The sequence below is a fragment of the Molossus molossus genome, unplaced genomic scaffold (assembly GCF_014108415.1).
Source record: "Molossus molossus isolate mMolMol1 unplaced genomic scaffold, mMolMol1.p scaffold_m16_p_3, whole genome shotgun sequence".
NCBI lineage: Eukaryota > Metazoa > Chordata > Mammalia > Chiroptera > Molossidae > Molossus > Molossus molossus.
Window position 1 is genome coordinate 121,254,239 of NW_023425366.1, and position 19,051 is coordinate 121,273,289.

Here is a 19,051-nt window from a genome sequence, read left to right on the forward strand (position 1 = left end):
AAGGGCACGTACCTCGGTTGCAGTTTGTCCCCAGCCCTGGTTGGGTCATGCGGGTGGCAACCACTCGATGTGTCCCTTTCATGTCGATGTTTCTCTCTCTCTCTCCCCCTCCCACTCTATGTGAACAAAATACGGAAAAATGTCCTTGGGTGAGGATAAAAAAAAAGAGAATTTAGTACCCTCAATTCTTATTGAGCAAAAGCACAGCTAAAATAAGCAGTTTTCATTCAAGTTGCATTTTTGCTATGCTGGAGCAGCTCATTTTTCTAAGAAGTAAGTGGAGGGATATAACCGTCGACGTAAGAAATGTTTAAACCTGTAGAGAATTTCTGTAAGAGTTTATTTCTGTGCCAGGGAGCAAGATCTCAGATGCTCCAGACAACGACAGTTTCAGTTTCTTTTATGCATTTGAAATCCAGGGGGTGGGGGTGGGAGAAAGCACGGTGGGGTTGAGTTACAGGATAGTTAAAGAGGTTATGTGCTCTTTTGAGGGTTATATTTACTTCAAAGGTGCGTTAACCTCGAAACACAGAAACAATGGACAGGGCTTGCTTAAGGCAAAGATAAACCTTTTACTAAAAAGTTACATGCCTGGGTCTTGACTACCCACTATGACTTGCCCATTTAAGAATTTATGATCCGCCCTGGCCGGTTTGGCTCAGCGGTTAGAGCGTCGGCCTGCGGTCCAGAGAGACCCGGGTTTGGTTCCCTCTAAGGGCACGTACCTCGGTTGCAGTTTGTCCCCAGCCCTGGTTGGTCAGGCAGGTGGCAGCCACTCGATGTGTCCCTTTCACGTCAATGTTTTTCTCCATCTGAACAAAAAAATGGAAAAATGTCCTTGAGTGAGGATTAAAAAAAAGAAGAAGAAGAATTTCTGATCCGATTACCCTGTGAGGTTACTTTCCTTAGAAGCCCCCTTTTCATCCACACAATATAAAAGAAGGAACAAAGGATCCGGACCTGGTGAATTCAGGAATGAGCAGAGCCTCTGACACCTCTCAGAAGCCGACATGAGGATTAGTGTTCCTGTTCATACGTTTCAGTGACCCCCAAGTAACCTACAGGCTGCAGAAAGTAGTGACAAGATGCTGGTGCATTTTCCACGCGGCTTCGAGTCCCTAGTCATTAATCAGCAGGGGCTTGACTGCCGAACACCTGTGCCGCTCATGGCTCTGCTCACGCCTGGCTGCAGCCCCAGTGGGGCCCTCTGAAGCACCTTGTGTGCAGACTGTCCTACCGTCTTGTGAACACAAGAAGAAAAGCCATATCTGAAATGCAGAAGATACAGGCCCAGAGGACCTCTAGTTTGCAAATCAGAATTCAGCAGAGCCGGGAGCCGCAGCCAGGCTGTGATTGAAGGGCACCGTGAGAAAACACTTTCCTCAAATAACTGGTAATTGTGTCCAGGATCCTGCCATAAAGAGTCACCTGGGATATTATGAAAGCTTTGGGCCAATAAATCCAACGATGTAGATGAAATGGACAAGTGCAGCTTACCAAAACTGAGACAAAGGAAACAGGAAATCTAAGTGGCTCCATATCTGTTAAATAAATTGAATTTGTAATCAAAAACCATTCCAGAAAGAAAAGTGCAGGCCCAGATGGCTTCACCGGTGGAATCTATCAAATGTTTAAGGAGGAAATAATAGCAATCCTTCACACAAACTCTTTTGGGAAATAGCAGAGGAGGGAACACTTCCCAAATTGTTTTATGTGACCAGTATAACAGTGATACCAAAACCTGATGAGGACATCAGAAGAAGGAAAATAGAGACTAATATCCCTCATGAGCAAAGGCACAGAAACCCTCTGCAAAATGTCAGCAAATCAAATCTGGCAATATAAAAAGGCATGGTTTATCTCAGTAATGCAAGTTGGTTCTAACATTTGAAAATCAATTAATGCAGTTCACTATAGTAACAGAATATAGATGAAGAACCATTTTATCATCTCAAGTGCAAAAAAGAAAAAGCACATGATACAGTCCAGCACCCACTCATGACAGCCTTAGACAGAACTTCCGCAGCCTGGCAAAGGCGTCTTTGAAACCTCAGCTCACACCAGGTCTTCCCCCCGAGAGGAGGGAGATTCCACGTGCAGTTAGAAACCAGGCCGGATGTCTGTTCCTCGTTCTGCTCTTCAACACTGTACTGGGGTCTTAGTGCAATACGACAAGAAAAAGAAATGAAAGATAAAAAGACTGGGGGAAAATCAATGAAACTGTTATTCATAGATACGATCATATATGTAGAAAATCCAGGAGAATCTAAAATGAGTACATGAATTTCACAAGGTGGCAGGATACAAGGTCAGTGAGAAAAATGATTATTTTATATACTATTAAGAAATCATGCCCTGGCCGGTTTGGTTCAGCGGTTAGAGTGTCAGCCTGCGGTCCCGAGAGACCCGGGTTCGGTTCCCGCTAAGGGCGCGTACCTCGGTTGCAGTTTGTCCCCGGCCCTGGTCGGTTGTGCGGGTGGCACCCACTCGATGTGTCCCTTTCACATCGATGTTTCTCTCTCTCTCTCTGTTCCTCTCTCTCCCTCCCACTCTACCTGAACAAAAAATGGAAAAATGTCCTCGGGTGAGGATTAAAAAAAAGAAATCATTAGAGCCCTGGCCAGTTTGGCTCAGCAGTTAGAACATTGGCCTGTGGAACAAAGAGTCATGGGTTCAATTCCGGTCAAGGGCACATACCTTAGTTGCGGTTTGGTCCGCAGCCCGGGTCTGGATCATGCGGGAGGCAACCAGTCGATGTGTCTCTCTCACGTTAATGTTTCTCTCTCTCTTTCTCTCTCTCTCCCTCTCTCTCTCCCTCCCACTCTATCTGAACAAAAAATGGGAAAATGTCCTCAGGTGAGGATAAGAAAAAAAAATAAAAGAATCCAGTCTGAGAATATAGTCTACTAATGTATCAAAAGCCCCCAAATACCTCATAATAAATCTGATTAAGGATGTCCAAAATGTGTACATTAAAACTGCAAAACTGGCCCTGGCCGGTTTGGCTCAGCGGTTAGAGCATCAGCCTACGGTCCTGAGAGACCCGGGTTCAGTTCCCGCTAAGGGCATGTACCTTGGTTATAGTTTGTCCCCGGCCCTGGTCGGTCGTGCGGGTGGCAGCCACTCGATGTGTCCCTTTCACATCGATGTCTCTCTCTCTCTCTCTCTCTCTCTCTCTCTCTCTCTCTTCCTCTCTCTCCCTCCCACTCTACCTGAACAAAAAAATGTCCTCGGGTGAGGATAAAAAAAAAACAAAAAACTGTAAAACTGCTGATAGGAGTTTAAAAGACCTACATAAATGAAGACACACCATGTTGGTGGGTCAGAAGACTCAATATTGTTAAGATATCTATTTTACTCAAATTTATAATATAGACAAAGCAATTCCTGTCAAACTCCCAGGGTGCTTTTTTGGAGAAATTGACACTGATTTTCAAATCTACATTGAAATACAGAGAATCTTGCCCTGGCCGGTTTGGCTCAGCGGTTGGAGCATCGGCCTGCGGTACAGAGAGACCAAGGTTCGGTTCCCGCTAAGGGCACGTACCTCGGTTGCAGTTTGGTTGGTCGTGCAGGTGGCAGCCACTCGATGTGTCCCTTCACATCGATGTTTCTCTCTCTCTCTTCCTCTCTCTCCCTCCCGCTCTATCTGAACAAAAAATGGAAAAATGTCCTCGGGTGAGGATAAAAAAAAAGAAATACAGAGAATCTTGAAAAAGAAGAACAAAGTTGAAGGACTAATACTGCCCAATTTTACAACTTAATTTAAAACTGATGTGTGGCATTGATCTGAGCTGGGAAAAGAGATCAGTAGAAGAGATGGAGTCCAGAAACAGACCCGGCCTTTACTGCGATTCTCACTAAACTGAGCTATCAAATCAGCGGATAAAGGAAAGTCAATTTTTATAAATAGTGCTTGATATGAAAAATAAAATGAGCTTTGATTGCAATTTCATCTATATCAAACTAAGTCGAGATACCTCATGGACCTGAATGTAAAAGCAAAACCTGAAAGTTCTTAGAAGAAAACATAAAAGAATGTCTCCCAGCAACACATTCGCACAGATACAGTCGACTGCTTTTCAACCAAGGCACTGAGTCAAAACAACAGGGCAAGGAAAGTATTTTTTTAAAAAACATAAAAGCCAGAATCATAGAGTATTTCAAAGATAACATGGTTACTCTGAGGTAGACAAAAATTTCTTGGACAGGGCACAAAAAGCACTTAAGCATTAAAGAACAAAATACTGATAAATTGTACTTCATTGATAGTAAATTTTTCCATAATCAAAAGACACCATTAAGAAAATGAACAGGCAAGCCAGAGACTGGAAAACATTTTAGCAGTGCATAGCTCTAACCAAAAGTGAACATCCTGAACACACAAATCACAATCATAGGACAGGACTGAGCATGCTTCACACATGAAGGTATGAGTGGAGACGTGTGTGGAAACTCTGAGACAGCATCCAGCCCACGAGAGGGTCGAACCTAAAACACTGTCAGCACCCCCTGCCGGTGCGTGTGCAGGCAACTGGAATTCCTAATGGTTCATCACTGATGGGGTGTAAGATGGTGCAGCCACGTTACAGTCTCCTGCGAGGCCACACGTGCCTGCTCTGTGAGCCAGCCCTCCACCACTGGGAACTGCTCAAGAGAAATGAAAACCTGTGTCCACACAGAGGCCACATACATCCACACAGCCCTATTCATAACCGCCAGACTGGGAAATGCGCAGACGTCCACCAGCGGGATGGCTAACTTGTAGTCATTCACATGAGGGCCTGCACTCCGCTGCAGAAGGGAACCAACTCATGATGCGGCTGCACAGGTGAACCCCACAGCATGCTCAGCTGACCCACCCAAAACTGGAGCCAGAGCGCCTGCCACCTGATTCTGTCTGTGAGATCCCAGAGCAGGTAGAGCTGGCTGGCTGCACACCTTTCTGGCGATTGGGGTGTGGAATTGCCTTGCTGCTGCGGTGTCCAAGCGACACCTCGATCTCGGGCTGGACGTCGGCTCCACATCTCGTGCTCTGAGATTCGGGTTTCCGTCTGATGGGAAGGAAGTTTGCTGGCTGGGATGAGGCTTTGACCAGAAGCTCAGTGAGTCTGCACTTGGATCTCTGCTCTTTGCCATGGAGGCCCAGGGACTGCTTGGGGTAGGGACCCGGAGTGACTGTGAGAGCTGTTTACTTAGCGTGCCTCACGTGTGTGTCCCAGAGGCGCTCTGGCCCAGGCAGGAGGCACGGAAAGGTTAGCGAAGAAAAGCAAGGAGCTGAGTCACTAAAGGAAAAAGGAGAGTTTGAAGTCAGGAGCTCTTAGAATCGTATTACCTCCAGTAAAATTGTGTTACATATAATGAAATAAATGTCAGAATGCAACATGCCCCATGAAGACCCAAATCAAGCGGATGTTGTCATTTCCTTGGCCAGCCTGCCCTGTCCTGGGATCCCCACTCCCCAAGAAGAACAATTATCCCAATTTGTTTTATTGCATTAGCGTGGGCAGAGCTGAAGAAAGGCGCTTTCTGCCTTCCTGCAGGAGCACCCAGCAGGCCAGACCTCGGGCTCCAGCCTGCGGGCAGCATGGGAATTTCTGGGGAACGATGTCTGCAGTGGTCTGACCTATGGCCCCAGCTGCAGCCCCTGGCCCCGCTTGCACAGGCTCCCAGGCACCCTCTTTGTGCCTCTATTTCCAGCCACTTATCTCAGAACCACCCTCAGCAGAAAGACATTCCCAGTGGTCTAGAAAGTCATCGAGTCCTAAATGCCTGCAAGGACCTGTGACCATCCCTTTCACCCACTCCATGCAGGCTCACTTCAAAGTACCACAGACAGGTGCCCCGTGGCAATTTTTTTTAAATCTCCAGGATTTGGGAGGTAAAACCCCACAACAAATGCTTTAGTGATTTCTCTTCCTAATCACAGGTTTCAGTCCAAGCGCTGTCCTGTAACTGACTGGGACTGACTGTGTGCGTATTTCTGTTTCACAGTGCCTTGGGGTCAGAAAGTACTGACACCACCAGACTGATCCTGGAGAATAAGAAATGGGGCCACGTTGTGACTCTGGGTTGGCTCGGGGCCTTTCAAATATTGAGACGAGTCCTGGCCGGTTTGGCTCAGTGATTGAACCCAAGTGGTTGGACCTCAGTTGCGGTTCGTCCCCGGCCCTGGTCTGGGTCGTGTGGGAGGCAACCCAGTTGATGTGTCCCTCTCGCATCAATGTTTCTCTCTCTCTTCCTCTCTTTCCCTCTCTCCCACTCTATCTAAAGATAAATAGAAAAATATCCTTGGGTGAGGATTAAAAATATACATATGGAGACAAGTCAGTCGTTATGCAGCATCTCCATAGGCCCTGAGACATGGGGTCCACCTCTGCTCACTCAGAGCTCATGGGGTACCCCTGCCTGCACATGGGGTCCTGTGGTCCCAGCTCAGCTCCCACAGGACAGAAGCGGCATGCTGTTTGGGTCAGGGTAGAACCCAGGGTGCCCTGGCCTAACCATGACCCCTGAACGGCACCCCAGACACCACGCCTGCTCATGGGAGCGATTGCCTGTCCCCCTACACTTGCGAACCACTCGTTAGTGCTCGGGGCTCCAGGGTCCATGAAGCTTCTCCTTTGTGGAAAGGAGCAGGCAGAGTTGCTGATGATGAGGGCAGGTGTGTGTTCAAGATGAGGCAGACAGCCCTCGTGGTGGTGCAGGTGCCCCTGAGGAAAGGGAGTCGCCTCCGTGGGCCTCCGTGGGCGCTGCAGGCCTGCCAAGTGCCCCCGACCCCATCGGGTGTGAAGGGGCTTGTGCAGCTTCACAGAAATGCATGTTCTGTGTGTGGGGCCTTGGAATCTTCCATTTCCAAATGGCAGTTTTTAGATGAGTGTTCTGAGACCGTGAACTTCAGAGAAGAGCCCATCTGCTCCCACAGGCTCCTGCCTCCCACCCACAGCCTGTCAGGCCTGGGGCTCCCTCGGTCACTCCGGAATGTTCCAGCGTCCTGGCCTTCTACCATTCCCAAGCAAGAGCAGGGCTTGTATGGACAGCTGTGGGTCACTCAGCTCTCTTTGGGGCTGCCTTTTTAGTGGCCTATCTGCCGGGGTTTTTTTTTTCTTCAGAATTAATTTTGGGCTGAAAAAGTCTCAAAGAAGGCTTTGTTCCTTTGACACTCACTCTGGAAGAAAAAAAAAATCTGTGGAAAATCTGACATCTGCATTGTAGGGAGAAATCAGTAGATGGGGAGGAATATAATTATCCTCCGCTCCTAAAAGAATGTCTCAGATTTTTAAGTGTCTCATATTAGCTTAGAGTTTGAATGACATTTTAATTATTTTGTTTTTTTTCTTCTTCGCCTGGTTTGAATCTCCAAAGAGTACCACTCTCAGATTCTGCGGGAACGCAGGGCGTGGAGCCACGTTCACAGGGGAGCCGTGTGCCCGCTCGGCTGAGGCTCGGCGGGGCGAGGGGCGCCTTTCCGTCAGGAGCAGGGGGCTCGCCCGCATCCGGGTCATCAGGACGCGTCTGACTCCCTGGCGGCGGTTTTCACACAACACAACCGTGCGGCCAAATTCACACCGGAACTTGTCTCTCTGGCACTTAGTGATCTAAGCAAACCCAGTTTCCAGGAAGATGGGACTCTCTACTTTTCAAAGTGATTCATTCAAAAGGTCTTCATCCTGGAGCACGGCTCCACAGTGGGCCTCAGCCCCGTGGCTTTGGAAGCAGCCGGCGCGGCCCCACGCGGTGGGAGACCCAGCAAGGTGGCTGCTGACGCAGGGAGCGGCTTCCCCAGACCAACTCCGCATAGCCTTCGGGTCTTCATGGTGCTCGGAAAGCTGCGTCCTGCCGTTCCTTGGGAGTGCGTGTGTAAACCACTGTTAGGTGCACACGTGTTTCTCAGTGCAGCCCACGCGCCGTGGAGCTCGGCCATTCAGTCTCACTGCAGAAGCCGTGTGGCCTCCACGTCACTCCACGTTTCCCCTCCCTGCTCCTGTGGGTGTCACTGAGTCTCTGCCACCCACCAGAGGTCTTGGCTGCTCCCCGCTCCACACCTGCTCCATTCCCTCGGCCCGTCCTGTGGGGTCCACATGTGTCACACTGAGCACGTCTCACATCCTGAACAGTCCCGCCTTGCTGGCTGCGTGGCCACCAGAGGGCCCATCAACTCACACTCGGATTCTGGCTCAGAGCCTCAGCCGCCCCAAAGTCTTTCCCACACATGAAGGTCAGTTCTATGTGTCAACCAGTGTCGGCCACCGCCTCCAGTTTTCAGTCAGTCACCAACCTCAGTGTTGCAGCAGGGGTGTTTCACAGACGTGAGTAAAGCTCATGGCCAGTGGCTCTAATGAAGAACACTGCCCTGGACAACCCTGGGGTGCGTGGCTGGGTGGACAAAACAGGTGGTCGTCGCTGCAGGAACCACCGTCCCTGAGAAAGCCGAGCTGCATTCCAGGGTGGTTTCTTTCTCCGTGCAGTTTCTTCCTCACCTAGTCCAGCCCTTATGTAAGACAAATTGGAGCTGAATCTCTGCATCTCAAGCAATGTTTTTATTCCTGGTAAGGTAACAGTTGGTTTCTGACTGATGAAGGAATCATGTGGAGAGACAGTGGGTTGTTGGGGGTGGGGCTGCATCTGACAGCCACGGGCGCTGACTGTCCTCCCTGGGACTGCAGACCAGCATGATGGGGGCATTGCATGGCATCCTGGAAGCTGTGCAGTGTTGTGGGGAGCCGACTGTGCTGGGGCGGCTGGCCAGCACCCAGAAGCCCACCACAGGCTGGTCAGCAGAGCCCCCTCTCCCTCCAGCCACTCTGCCAGGGGACTGGGCAGCAAAGCAGCTCCCTGGAGGCACTCTCGGGCCTGAGCACCATGGGTTTCCAGTGCCTTGAAACAGTAGTGACCATTCGAGGAAATGAGTGGAGGTTTTGTCCAGCCCACTTGAGCTGCAGAATGGTGTGTCATATAGCAGTTGCAGCGTTGTCCCTTTCACATCCTCCTTGGTGTCTATAGAAGTATAAGTAAGATTGTGTGTGTGTACCTTTGCAAGTCTGTCCATTTTGAAAGCCTCACATTTGCACAACTGTAATGATGCTCAGTCTAAAAGCAGAGTTTTAAAGAAAGCACAGAAGGAACTGACTTTATAACAAGGGAGCTGATGTTTTTCCCTGTAGCATTTGCTAACTTTTTGTCATTAAAGCCTTTGTGGAGCTTTCTTTGAATTCTACCTTTTACACCCTGGCCGGTTTGGCTCAGCAGTTAGAGTGTCAGCCTGCAGATCGAAGGATCTCGGGTTCAAGTCCAGTCAAGGGCACGTACCTGGGTGGCAGGTTCAGTCTCCGGCTCTGGTTGGGTGATGCATGAGGCAACCAATCAATGTGTCTCTCTCACATCAATGTTTCTCTCCCTCTCTCCCTCTCTCCCTTCCACTCTATCTAAAAATCAATGGAAAATAGCCTCGGGTGAGGATTGACAGAAAAAAAAAATCTTACCCTTTATGTCACTTCAGGTGAAAGATAAAAGGTGTTGCTCCCTTCAAGTTCCTTCAGCAAAGGTTCCCCCAGGGGCATTCCCCTGCCCTAGGGACCCTGGCCATTCTCAGGAGGTGATTCACATTGCTTCCTCTCCTTCTTGCCCTGGCAGGGCCTGATCAAGATCCGGGGGGACCAGTGCTGGCGCGACCTCACCTGCATGGACTTCCACTACGAGGTGAGCTCATGGGGAGCCCCTTCCTCTTCCCTTCTCTGGGAGCAGAGTGTCCCACTTGCTGAGGCTGGCAGAACAGGGTGTCGGGCCCCTGCGGTGGTGGGTCTGGTTGTTCATTCTGGGTATGGGCACCACATCCCTCTGCTGCTGTCCACAGTCCTGCCCAGGCCCTGGACGTCAGGCTGGGCACCCTTCCTCCTAGAGTCTTAGCTGGCCTTTTCTGCCCTATGCCCAGCCTCGGTGGATGTAGGTACAGAGTGTCCTGGCTCCCCTGGAAGCAGGCTCTAGTCCTCTGTGTTCAGGCCCCCAAAGCCCCCTCCCCGCCTTGGCCTGTGGCTTTGAGCACATTCCCCCGACCCAGGGACCCAGGCCCTGGTCTGAACCCCTCCAGACATTCCTGTCCCTGCTGAGTGCTGGCCTGTTCGTGGGGGGCTGGGATCACTTTTCTTTATGAATTAATTCAAGGGCACTTGGCATCGAAATGTCCTTCGTCTTCTCAGAAATATTGGCTCATTCGTGTACAGAGTGCATGTCTGCCGGGCCCATCCTCACCTTGGGCTCTTGTTACCTCTGTTGGCAGCGAAAACCTTGACATGCCTAGGGCACTGCCTGTCGGACTGATGCCTGCCAGGCCCCTGCTTGTTGCTTATGGCTCCAAAACAGAAAGGGGCTTGTAACTGCTCTTCTTCGGCAAGGTGGCTTGCAGACCATCTTATGTCTTCTATGGCTTTCGGTCCTGAGTGTTTGGCCCTGGGTGTCGCCTGAGTCCTGGGGTAGCGCCCCTCACTGCTCTGCCTGCGTGTGTTGCGGGCCGTGTGACCTGTGAGGCAGCCCAGGGCGGGGCGTCCGCTGTGTGCTGCATTTAAGAGGTCAGGCTTTACCTTTAGGGTCTCGAGATCACCCACGTCCCACCTAACAAGCCCCAGAATGTCCTCCCCTCCTGCCCAAGGACCCATGCAGCCCACTCTTGGTCCCAGAGCTGACCTTTTGAAAAGTGCCAGCAGGGAAAAGTTTCCGCTTGGCAGGAAGGAGTGCGGGGCCCTGTGGACTGGGTCAAGGGCCTTCTGCCCTGTCCTGGGCCTGCCCGCCAGCCCTCTCAGCCACCCTGTCAACACTGACCCAATGTGTGAAGACCACATGTGTCCCGCTGAAGGGCGGCAGAGCATGGTGAACAGGTGGCGCCCATCAGTCCCCAGGGTGCGAGTGCCCGAGCTCGCTGTGCGCGCGGCTCTGGCCAGGAGGGAGGCAGCTCCAGGACTCCTGTGTTAGGACAGTGTAAGGAGCCTTGGCAAGTGGAGGCCAGGGCTGGGTGAGCGTCCCCAGGAGGGCATGGAGTTGGCACATACCAGAGCGGGGCTGTTCGTCCCCACAGGCCTGCTGGGATGTGGGCAGGCAGCCGGAATGTGGCCACCATAGCGCTGGCGTGTGAACCAAGTTCCGGGGACAGGCCACAAGCTGTGACTTCGGTGTATGTGAGGACAGGGCCAGTTAGAACCGACGTTCTAGGACCAGGCTGAACCCAGCAGGGCTTTGAGACCCTGGTTACTCACTGCTGCTGTTACGAAGAATATGGGCCCATGGCATCCAAGTGTGGCCCTTTGGAGAGACGAAAGCCCCTAACTCTCTGTAGCCACAGAAGCCTTTCCTCAGCAGATGTCTCAGCACCTGCTTTGTAAGCTGGATGGAGCGAAGGTACCAACTGCTGTCTCATCAGGGCCCAGGTCATGCTGGTTGCTGACTACAGACAGTTTTATTCATCCTTTTGAAGTTATCTGTGCCAGGATGGGTGGGCCACCTGGCCTGTCCTCTGTGACCTGGACTCCTCCAGTCCATGGCCAGAGGCAGCAGGGCCCCAGGTAATGGTGGGGCTTGTGGGAGGAGACAGGGTGCCTCATTCACTGTTATGGCTCCACTGGGGGAGGCCTCACAGGAGGGACCTGCTGGGGCAGGTGGCCAAGCCGGTGGGGGTGTCAGGAGCTCAGGCTCCTCTCCCCTCTACTTGTTGCTTCGACTTCACCTTGAACTCGGCTGCTGCCAACGATGCCCTTTTGCATGGCGTTACCACGAGGCCCGGTGAAGGCTAGGACATCAGGAGTCAGAGCTGAGCCCTGGAATGTCGGGTGCTTAGAGGTGTGTGAATTTTCCCCAGTGTCCGGACCCTGAGAGTGTGCGGAAATGGACACTGCGCGCCGCTCACTCCCCCGGCCAGTGAGGAGGGCCCTCCTACCTCGGGCACAGCTCGTCTCCTCAAGGTGACTGCTGTGAGGCCCGAGGCCCTTGTGCTGCTTTCCTGCATCCTCACCAGCCGGACAAGGTCAGGGTGCATCACCCTGCCCCTCGTGTCTGGAGACCTGGAGCACTTGGCAGGAGCCTGGTGACACTCATGCATGATGTCTTTCAGCAGCACAGGGAGCCAGATGAGCGGCACTGCCATCCCCACTCGCCACACAGGTGCGGGAGTCCACACACCGCTGGATAGGAGAGGCCCTCACCTGCCTCACAGCCTTGGCCCAAATGGCCCTCATGGCCCCATTACTAAGAGGGGTTGTTGGTGAGGTCAGTCAGTCAAGCAGAGCCACGCTGGACAAACATCTGTGAGGGCAAATCGTCAGTCACAACACGAATACGGGCAGGCAGCCTCCGTGTGATGCTCACCACTGAGCACGGTTCCTGCAGCTCTGTTGGTGGCCGGACCTGCAGCCACACAAGGCCAGTGTCACTAAGCACATCGAGGGCAGAAGAGCATTCTGAAAGCCCCCATCCACCAACGGACCGGCTCTGCTCCAGCCCTCAGCGAGACCTTCCACAGGAAATGCACACAGGCACCTCGGCTGTCAGATGCTAAAGGAAAGCAAGAAAAAGAGATACAGCTTACCTGCCAGCAGTTTTATGTCTTGTTCAGTTACCTTTAAAATATGCAACATTCCACTTGGAACGGCAAGAAAATGCTCTTAGCGGCAAACTTTATGTCTTTGTGGACCACTGTGCTCTATACTATCAACCAAGGGTCGCTGGCGCCAATCAGTGTCAACAGGAATCCCCAGTTTGGGGTGTGATGAAGAAAGACACTTTGTTCATGTGATACAGCACAGCTGTGAAAGCAGCGTGGCTGTGAGGCAGTCCTGGGCCAGGCCCTCTCCGGCTAGAAGCCTGCGCCACACTGACCTGCTTTGTGCTGCACTGGTCTGCTTCGTTCGGGGCCAGTCTGCTCTGGCCTACTGGTCTGCTTCGTTCTGCTCTGCAGAGACATCTTCAGTATTTCAGCTCAGCCAAGGAAACACAATTTTCAGCCTTGGGTGGAAAGGGGAGCTAGCTTATATAGGCAGAAGGCCCAGCCCCTCGTCCCTAATTGGTCTGTCCTCATGCAAATAAGGACTTCAAATCTTCACAGTTTGATTGTTCCAAAAGGCACTGTTCTGATTGGTCAGAATAGAGCCACTTGGAGCTGCACAGCTCCAGATGGATGGGGGAAGCCTCAGTCCTACTGACTGAAAACAAAAAGGACCCTCTTCCTCTTAGAGGGCAGAAACGCCGTGCGGGCAGGTAGTTCAGTGCAGGCTTCTCCCTGAAGTGCATTTCCTGTGAGAGGCCCCTGAGGAGAAATGACTGCTAGGCTCTGGTTTTGTTTTGTTTGTTTGTTTGTTTGTTTGTTTGTTTGTTTTATGTGAGCCCAGTTAGCCACCAGGAGCCCTTCTTAGTAGGTATCTTCTGTCTCAGTGCCCACAATACAGATTAATCAAATTTGAACCTTTTAACTTTGGTATACTTTGATTATACAAATGTACTCCTTAAATTCTTTTGATTGGACATACCACTTGCATAAAACAGTCTTCACCCTGCCGCTTGGTGATTCACTGGCAAGGAGCATGTGTTTTGGTCGCTGAGCTGTCAAAGGTGTCCTGGCCTCACTGGGTCCCTCCGCCTGCGTGGGCCCCGCCTGCAGCCCCTCTGAGTCCCTTTCTTGAGCACGCTGCAGATCTTCTTTCTGTGTTTCGCCCCCACCCGAGGCAGACATGAATGAGTTCAAACAAGCTTACACTGCTGTTTTCCTCCAGAGTCCTGCATGCAAAGCTGACCTTTCACCCAGGGATCTGAATCACTTTCCACTCTTATTATGTGTCAAGTCCCACAGCCTCACAGCACAGAAAAGAGGCCTTTGTGCCGTGTCAGTTGAGTTTTTAAGCTAGAGTTTCAAGCCCACGGCAGGAACAGGTGACTCACAGGGCACCTCCAGGATTCACCCCAGAGCCTTGCTGGCAAAGCAGACCTTCATGTGCGACTTGACAGGAACGTTGCCGCTAGGTGTACTCCCTGCGCATGGGCGGTCCACGCCAGGCACACCACCCCACTCACCTGATGGTCCGCTGAACACACGCAAGGTGCCTGCTGTCACGACGTGAGTGTGAGGGCTCCAGCTGACATCTCTAGGGGGAGTGTTTCCTCTTTCCCTTGAGCTCAGGAATGTCACTGCCTGTCTAGGACACATCTTCACATATGTCAAAGTGGAAAGTGGTCCCTCGTCACAGTGTCTCTCATCTCATGATGGGGTTGCTGTGGCCACCTGTCCCTGGATACTGTTCACCCCTCTGCAAGCTGTGGTCGTCCTCAGCATACTGACCCTGGAACCTAGGCCAGGCACTCCTTCCCAGGGCCAGAGACCTTGGCAGCCGCGGCAAGGCGCTCTTGGGGGTGACCAACTCGGGCCGAGCCCTGTCAACATGCCCTGCTGCCCAGGATGGCAGTGCCCATGGGAGCCTCCAGCCCCTCCCAGGGCAGTCCCCACCTCCCGGGCGGCCAGTTGCCCTGCTGGTGATCGGCGTTGCCGAGGAAGGGTGCTCACTAGATGCTGGCTAACCTCTGGGTAAGCTGCAGTACCCCGCCTGCAAACACTGGTCCAGCCCAGCCACCTGTGAGCAGCGTGTTTCAGGGTCCCTGAGCCCTGGGCACAGCTGTGCGCAGTCACGTCGGGGCTGCCTTGCCAACCCGGAGCACAGCACAGCAGGGCCTTCCTCCCGCTGCATTCCCAACCCAGACCCACGCCCAGCACGGTGGCTTCTGTTTGTGTCTCGGGTCAGTGGGTCCCACTTTTCATTGCTACCCCAGGACCCGGGTTGCCAGCTGTTTGGTACCGTAATTGGATGGGGGTCACCGAGCACCCTTAGATACAGGGGTCCCCCAGTCTGGAATTAATTTGAATCAAGGTTGCCATTACCATGAAAGCTGTAAATGTTAACTTGATAGAAGCTGTGACTGAGTTACCTCCAGCAGGCTGGAAGTTGCAGCTTATTTGCTTTGTCCACTGGCAGTTTATTGTTTTTTAAGAAAAGGGTGTTTTATGTGTGTGTTGGGGACTAGAGTAGTGAGGGGTTGGTGCTGGGCTTAGGGAATGTCAAGGCTGGCAGGGGGACATGGCCTGGCTGGGTGACTGACCGCAGGATGGTTTGGGGTGGGGCCCATGCCCTGGGAACACCTCACATGAAAGGTGAGGGTGCAGCCTGAGGGTCAACGATGGCCAATGCTGTTCTAGCAGACAGCTCCAGAATGGAAGCATCTAAACTTGAACCCAGGTCCAAGTCATTCCCCATAGACCTGTGCTGCCTGCCCTCTCGGGGCACCAACTGGCTTGTGATCCTGAGCACGTTACCTAACTGTTCAAATTCTCTTTTCCCAACTTTAAATTGATGACAACTCCAGGGCTGTCGTGTGAGTTAAGTGACATACTATATACTGGAAGTAAATACCATGAAGGCCGATAGAGTGTGTAACTGATTTTCCAAATGTGAGCATTTTCCAGCCACTTTTCTGTTACTGATGTCTAATTTAATTCACTTATTGTCAGAGAAGATACAGAATGTGACTTGCGTCTTTTACAGTTTATTAGGGCTTGTTTTGTGGCCCAGGAGATGATCTATCTTAGTGAATGTTCTGTGTGAGCCTAAAAAGGAATATGCATTCTGTGTTCTGTAATGTTGATTAATTCAAGTTGGTTGATACTGCTTTCTATACCCTGAATTACTTTTTTTTTTTTATCCTCACCCGAGGACATTTTTCCATTTTTTTGTACAGACAGAGTGGGAGGGAGAGAGAGGAAGAGATAGAGAGAGAGAAACATCGATGTGAAAGGGACACATCGAGTGGCTGCCACCGCACAACCAACCAGGGCCGGGGACAAACTGCAACCGAAGTACATGCCCTTAGCGGGAACCGAACCCGGGTCTCTCCGGACCGCAGGTCGACGCTCCAACCGCTGAGCCAAACCGGCCAGGGCTACCCTGAATTACTTTTTGTCTGTTTGTCCTACCGAGTACTGAGAGCGCGGGGATCCGAGTCTCTGACCGGAGTTGTGGCTTTGTCTGTATCTACCGGCAGTTCTGTTCATTTCTGCGTTGTGTGTTTTGAAGCTGTTACAGGTTCATAAGTGTTTGAATGTTGTGACCGCCTGATGAACCGATCCCTTTAGGTTTATGAAATGGCCTTTTATTTCTGATATTATTTGCTCTGAAGTTTCTCTGTTGATACTAATTTAACGACTCTAGCCCTGGCCAGTTTGGCTCAGCGGTTAGAGCGTTGGCCTGCGGTCCGGAGAGACCCGGATTCGGTTCCCGCTAAGGGCACGTACTTCGGTTGCAGTTTGTCCCCGGCCCTGGATGGTCGTGCGGGTGGCAGCCACTCGATGTGTCCCTTCACGTCGATGTTTCTCTCTCTCTCTCCCTTCCTCTCTCTCCCTCCCACTCTATCTGTACAAAAATGGAAAAATATCCTCGGGTGAGGATAAAAAAATAATAATAATAATAATTTAACGACTCTAGTTGTCTGTTGACCAGTGTCCGCAGGGTATGCATTTTTCTGAGCTTTCGCTTTTAACCTACATGTGTCTTCGTATTTGAAGTGTGTCTTTTATGGGCAGCATTTAATTAGGTCTTGTTCTTTATTAAGTCTAACAAATTCTGCCTTTTAATTGTGCATTTAAATCATTTGCATTTAATGTGATCTTTGCTATGTTAGTCTTTATTTCTTTTTTTCATCTTTTTCTGCTTCTTTTGGGTTAGTTGAATGTTCTTATGACTCCTTCTTCTTTCCCTTGGCTTATTTGCTATAACTCTTTGTTGTTTCGCTTTTGTGGTTGTTTTAGGGTTTATAGTATCAATCTTGAATTCATCGCAGCTTGCCTTCAAGTGATGACTCTACTGATTTCATCAATGGTAACGGACTCGGCAATGACTTCCACTTTTCCCTCTCGGCCTTTTCGCTAGTGTTGTCATAGGTTTGCTTTTATACAACCCAGATACCGTGATACTGTTTTTTTTATTCAAACTGTCAAATTGCCCTTTAAAGACGTTGCATTAAATTGGAAAGGTAAGCTAACACCTTGATCCACATCTCACCATTCCCAGGTTTCTCACCTGGGACCCTGGGTGTACACCCAGGTCCCCCCCCCCCCCCCCACGACAGCTTCCTCCACTGAGCAGGTTCCTGGTGAGGTGTCCTTTCTGCTTTTCTTGTCTGAAAGAATCTCTCTTTCCCCTTTGTCTTTGAGAGAGATTTGTGGCAGGTATAGAATGCTAGGTTGACAGGTTTTATTTTAGTGCTTTAAGGATACTACTGCACTGACATCTGGCTGGGTCCAGGCTCCCCTCAGTCAGGTGGGCTGTACACACTGGGGGCATGGTGGTTGCGACTCTTGGAGAGCCACCACAATGAATGACCCAGAGCCACTGTCCACTTTTCTTCCCAGTGTTTCAGCTGTTCTGGGCCATTGTGTACTGCTTGTCCCCACAATGCTAACTCGTTTTCTTTTTTCCATTCCCAATCACCTTGGTGGGAGGTGAGAAGCAGCCATGGGGAGGCTCACATTTGCAAGGTGAGCACCAGGGAACACCCCCGCACATCAGCTGTGCCTATGGGGAGGAGCCTTCAGCTCCAACATTGGGACAGCTGCCAGAACCCACAGTAGGTCTTACCTATTTATCCTAAGGCCCTCACTTGGCAGGTATACAGTACGTCCCCATCCCCTCCCTTCAAGGAGCCGCCAATGCACAGACACCTCCGCGTCCCCAGGGCACACATCAACACCAACAGTGTACAAGGAAGGTGTCCCACCCCAAAAACCTCCCCTCCCAGCTCTGCGAGGGCCAGCGTCCTGGGTCAGTGGGGAGAGGGTACAACCCCCGGAGTTTTGGAACAAGTGGGGCTTGAGAGTTTAAGAAACTCGTTCTTCAGACCAGAATCACGTGTGTTTCCTTTCTTATTAAAACACCAGACACATAATTTATAGTCCCCAAAATGGGAAACTGGCTGAAAAAAGCATGTCTGTTCCCCTCGGACTTCTCACTGAGGGACGGGAGGGCGAGTGTCAGAGGAGAGTACTTGTCCCCTAACAGGAAGTGATGTTGTTCTCCCCAAAGATTTGTTACCTTCTAAATCCCTAAACGGTTTTCATCACTCTCCATATTTTCATCATGTTTTCCTTATTTAAAACTGTCTCTTTTTTAGGGGAACCTCTTGTAAAACGTTGCGAGGGTCTGGGTTGTTGCGCCCTGGCTGGGCTGTGCTCTGGACACATGGCCACGTACGTGAGCACAGCCCAGCGGCCGCCACAGGCAGCACCGGGCACTCCTTCCCATGCTTTATGGGGTGTGATGCTCCAGTCGCCACTTCCACGGTTTACAACCAAACTTTACGACATGGTGTTTTTTCCCAGCTCAGTGCAAACAGAAATAAAACTGTCCTGGGCTTGCAGGAGAAGGGAGGCCTTGAGACCCTCCCAGCAGTGCAGCCCAGACCAGCAGGGCTCAGTGTCTTCAGGGGTCAGTGCACAGAGCATGCCCCACCCACACACACACACCCGCCTCCTGGCAGGTCATAAATCCACACCAGGAGCCGAAACATGGTGCTCCCCAGGGAGCGGGGCCCTCAGAAAATAGAGCCCTCCTTTCAAGGAATTCCATGTTGTCAGGGACTGCTAATGTCACAGTCACCGGATCTGTTCTCATTTACATGATGCAGTGAAGCCCCATGTGGGCGGAGGGCGCAGGGCCCGCCTTGGGCTCCCACCTGCAGCGTCGGCTCCCTACCTCCCCAGGATAAGGAGTACTGGTCTTCCAGCTCCCCCCACTGTGCCTGGGCACCACTGGGCCAGTGCTTCCATTGGGCATGTTCTCTCCTTCATAGCACCTCACCTGTGGGGTAAGAAACGTCACATAAATCTGAAGCAACGTGAACTAGCAGCCGCTGGCCCAGCTTATTAAATGCGGGCCATGTCCTTCCCCTGCTCAGACCTAATGTGCCCCTCAGCCAGCGCTCAAGTCCTCCGTCCAGGCTCCCAGAGGCCGCATTGAGCCGCACTTCGGCTGGG

At 51.4% G+C, this 19,051-nt stretch overlaps 1 protein-coding gene across 2 annotated transcripts in view; it reads left to right on the top strand.

The window, feature by feature from the left end:
- The window catches only part of LMF1 (lipase maturation factor 1), a 109,190-nt gene that overhangs the window by 60,308 nt on the left and 29,831 nt on the right, over nucleotides 1–19,051 (top strand). For both annotated transcript variants that reach the window (XM_036280493.1, XM_036280492.1), the window contains one exon: nucleotides 9,634–9,699. In XM_036280493.1, the coding sequence (XP_036136386.1) occupies nucleotides 9,634–9,699 (66 nt within the window). The remainder of the gene's footprint in view (nucleotides 1–9,633; nucleotides 9,700–19,051) is intronic.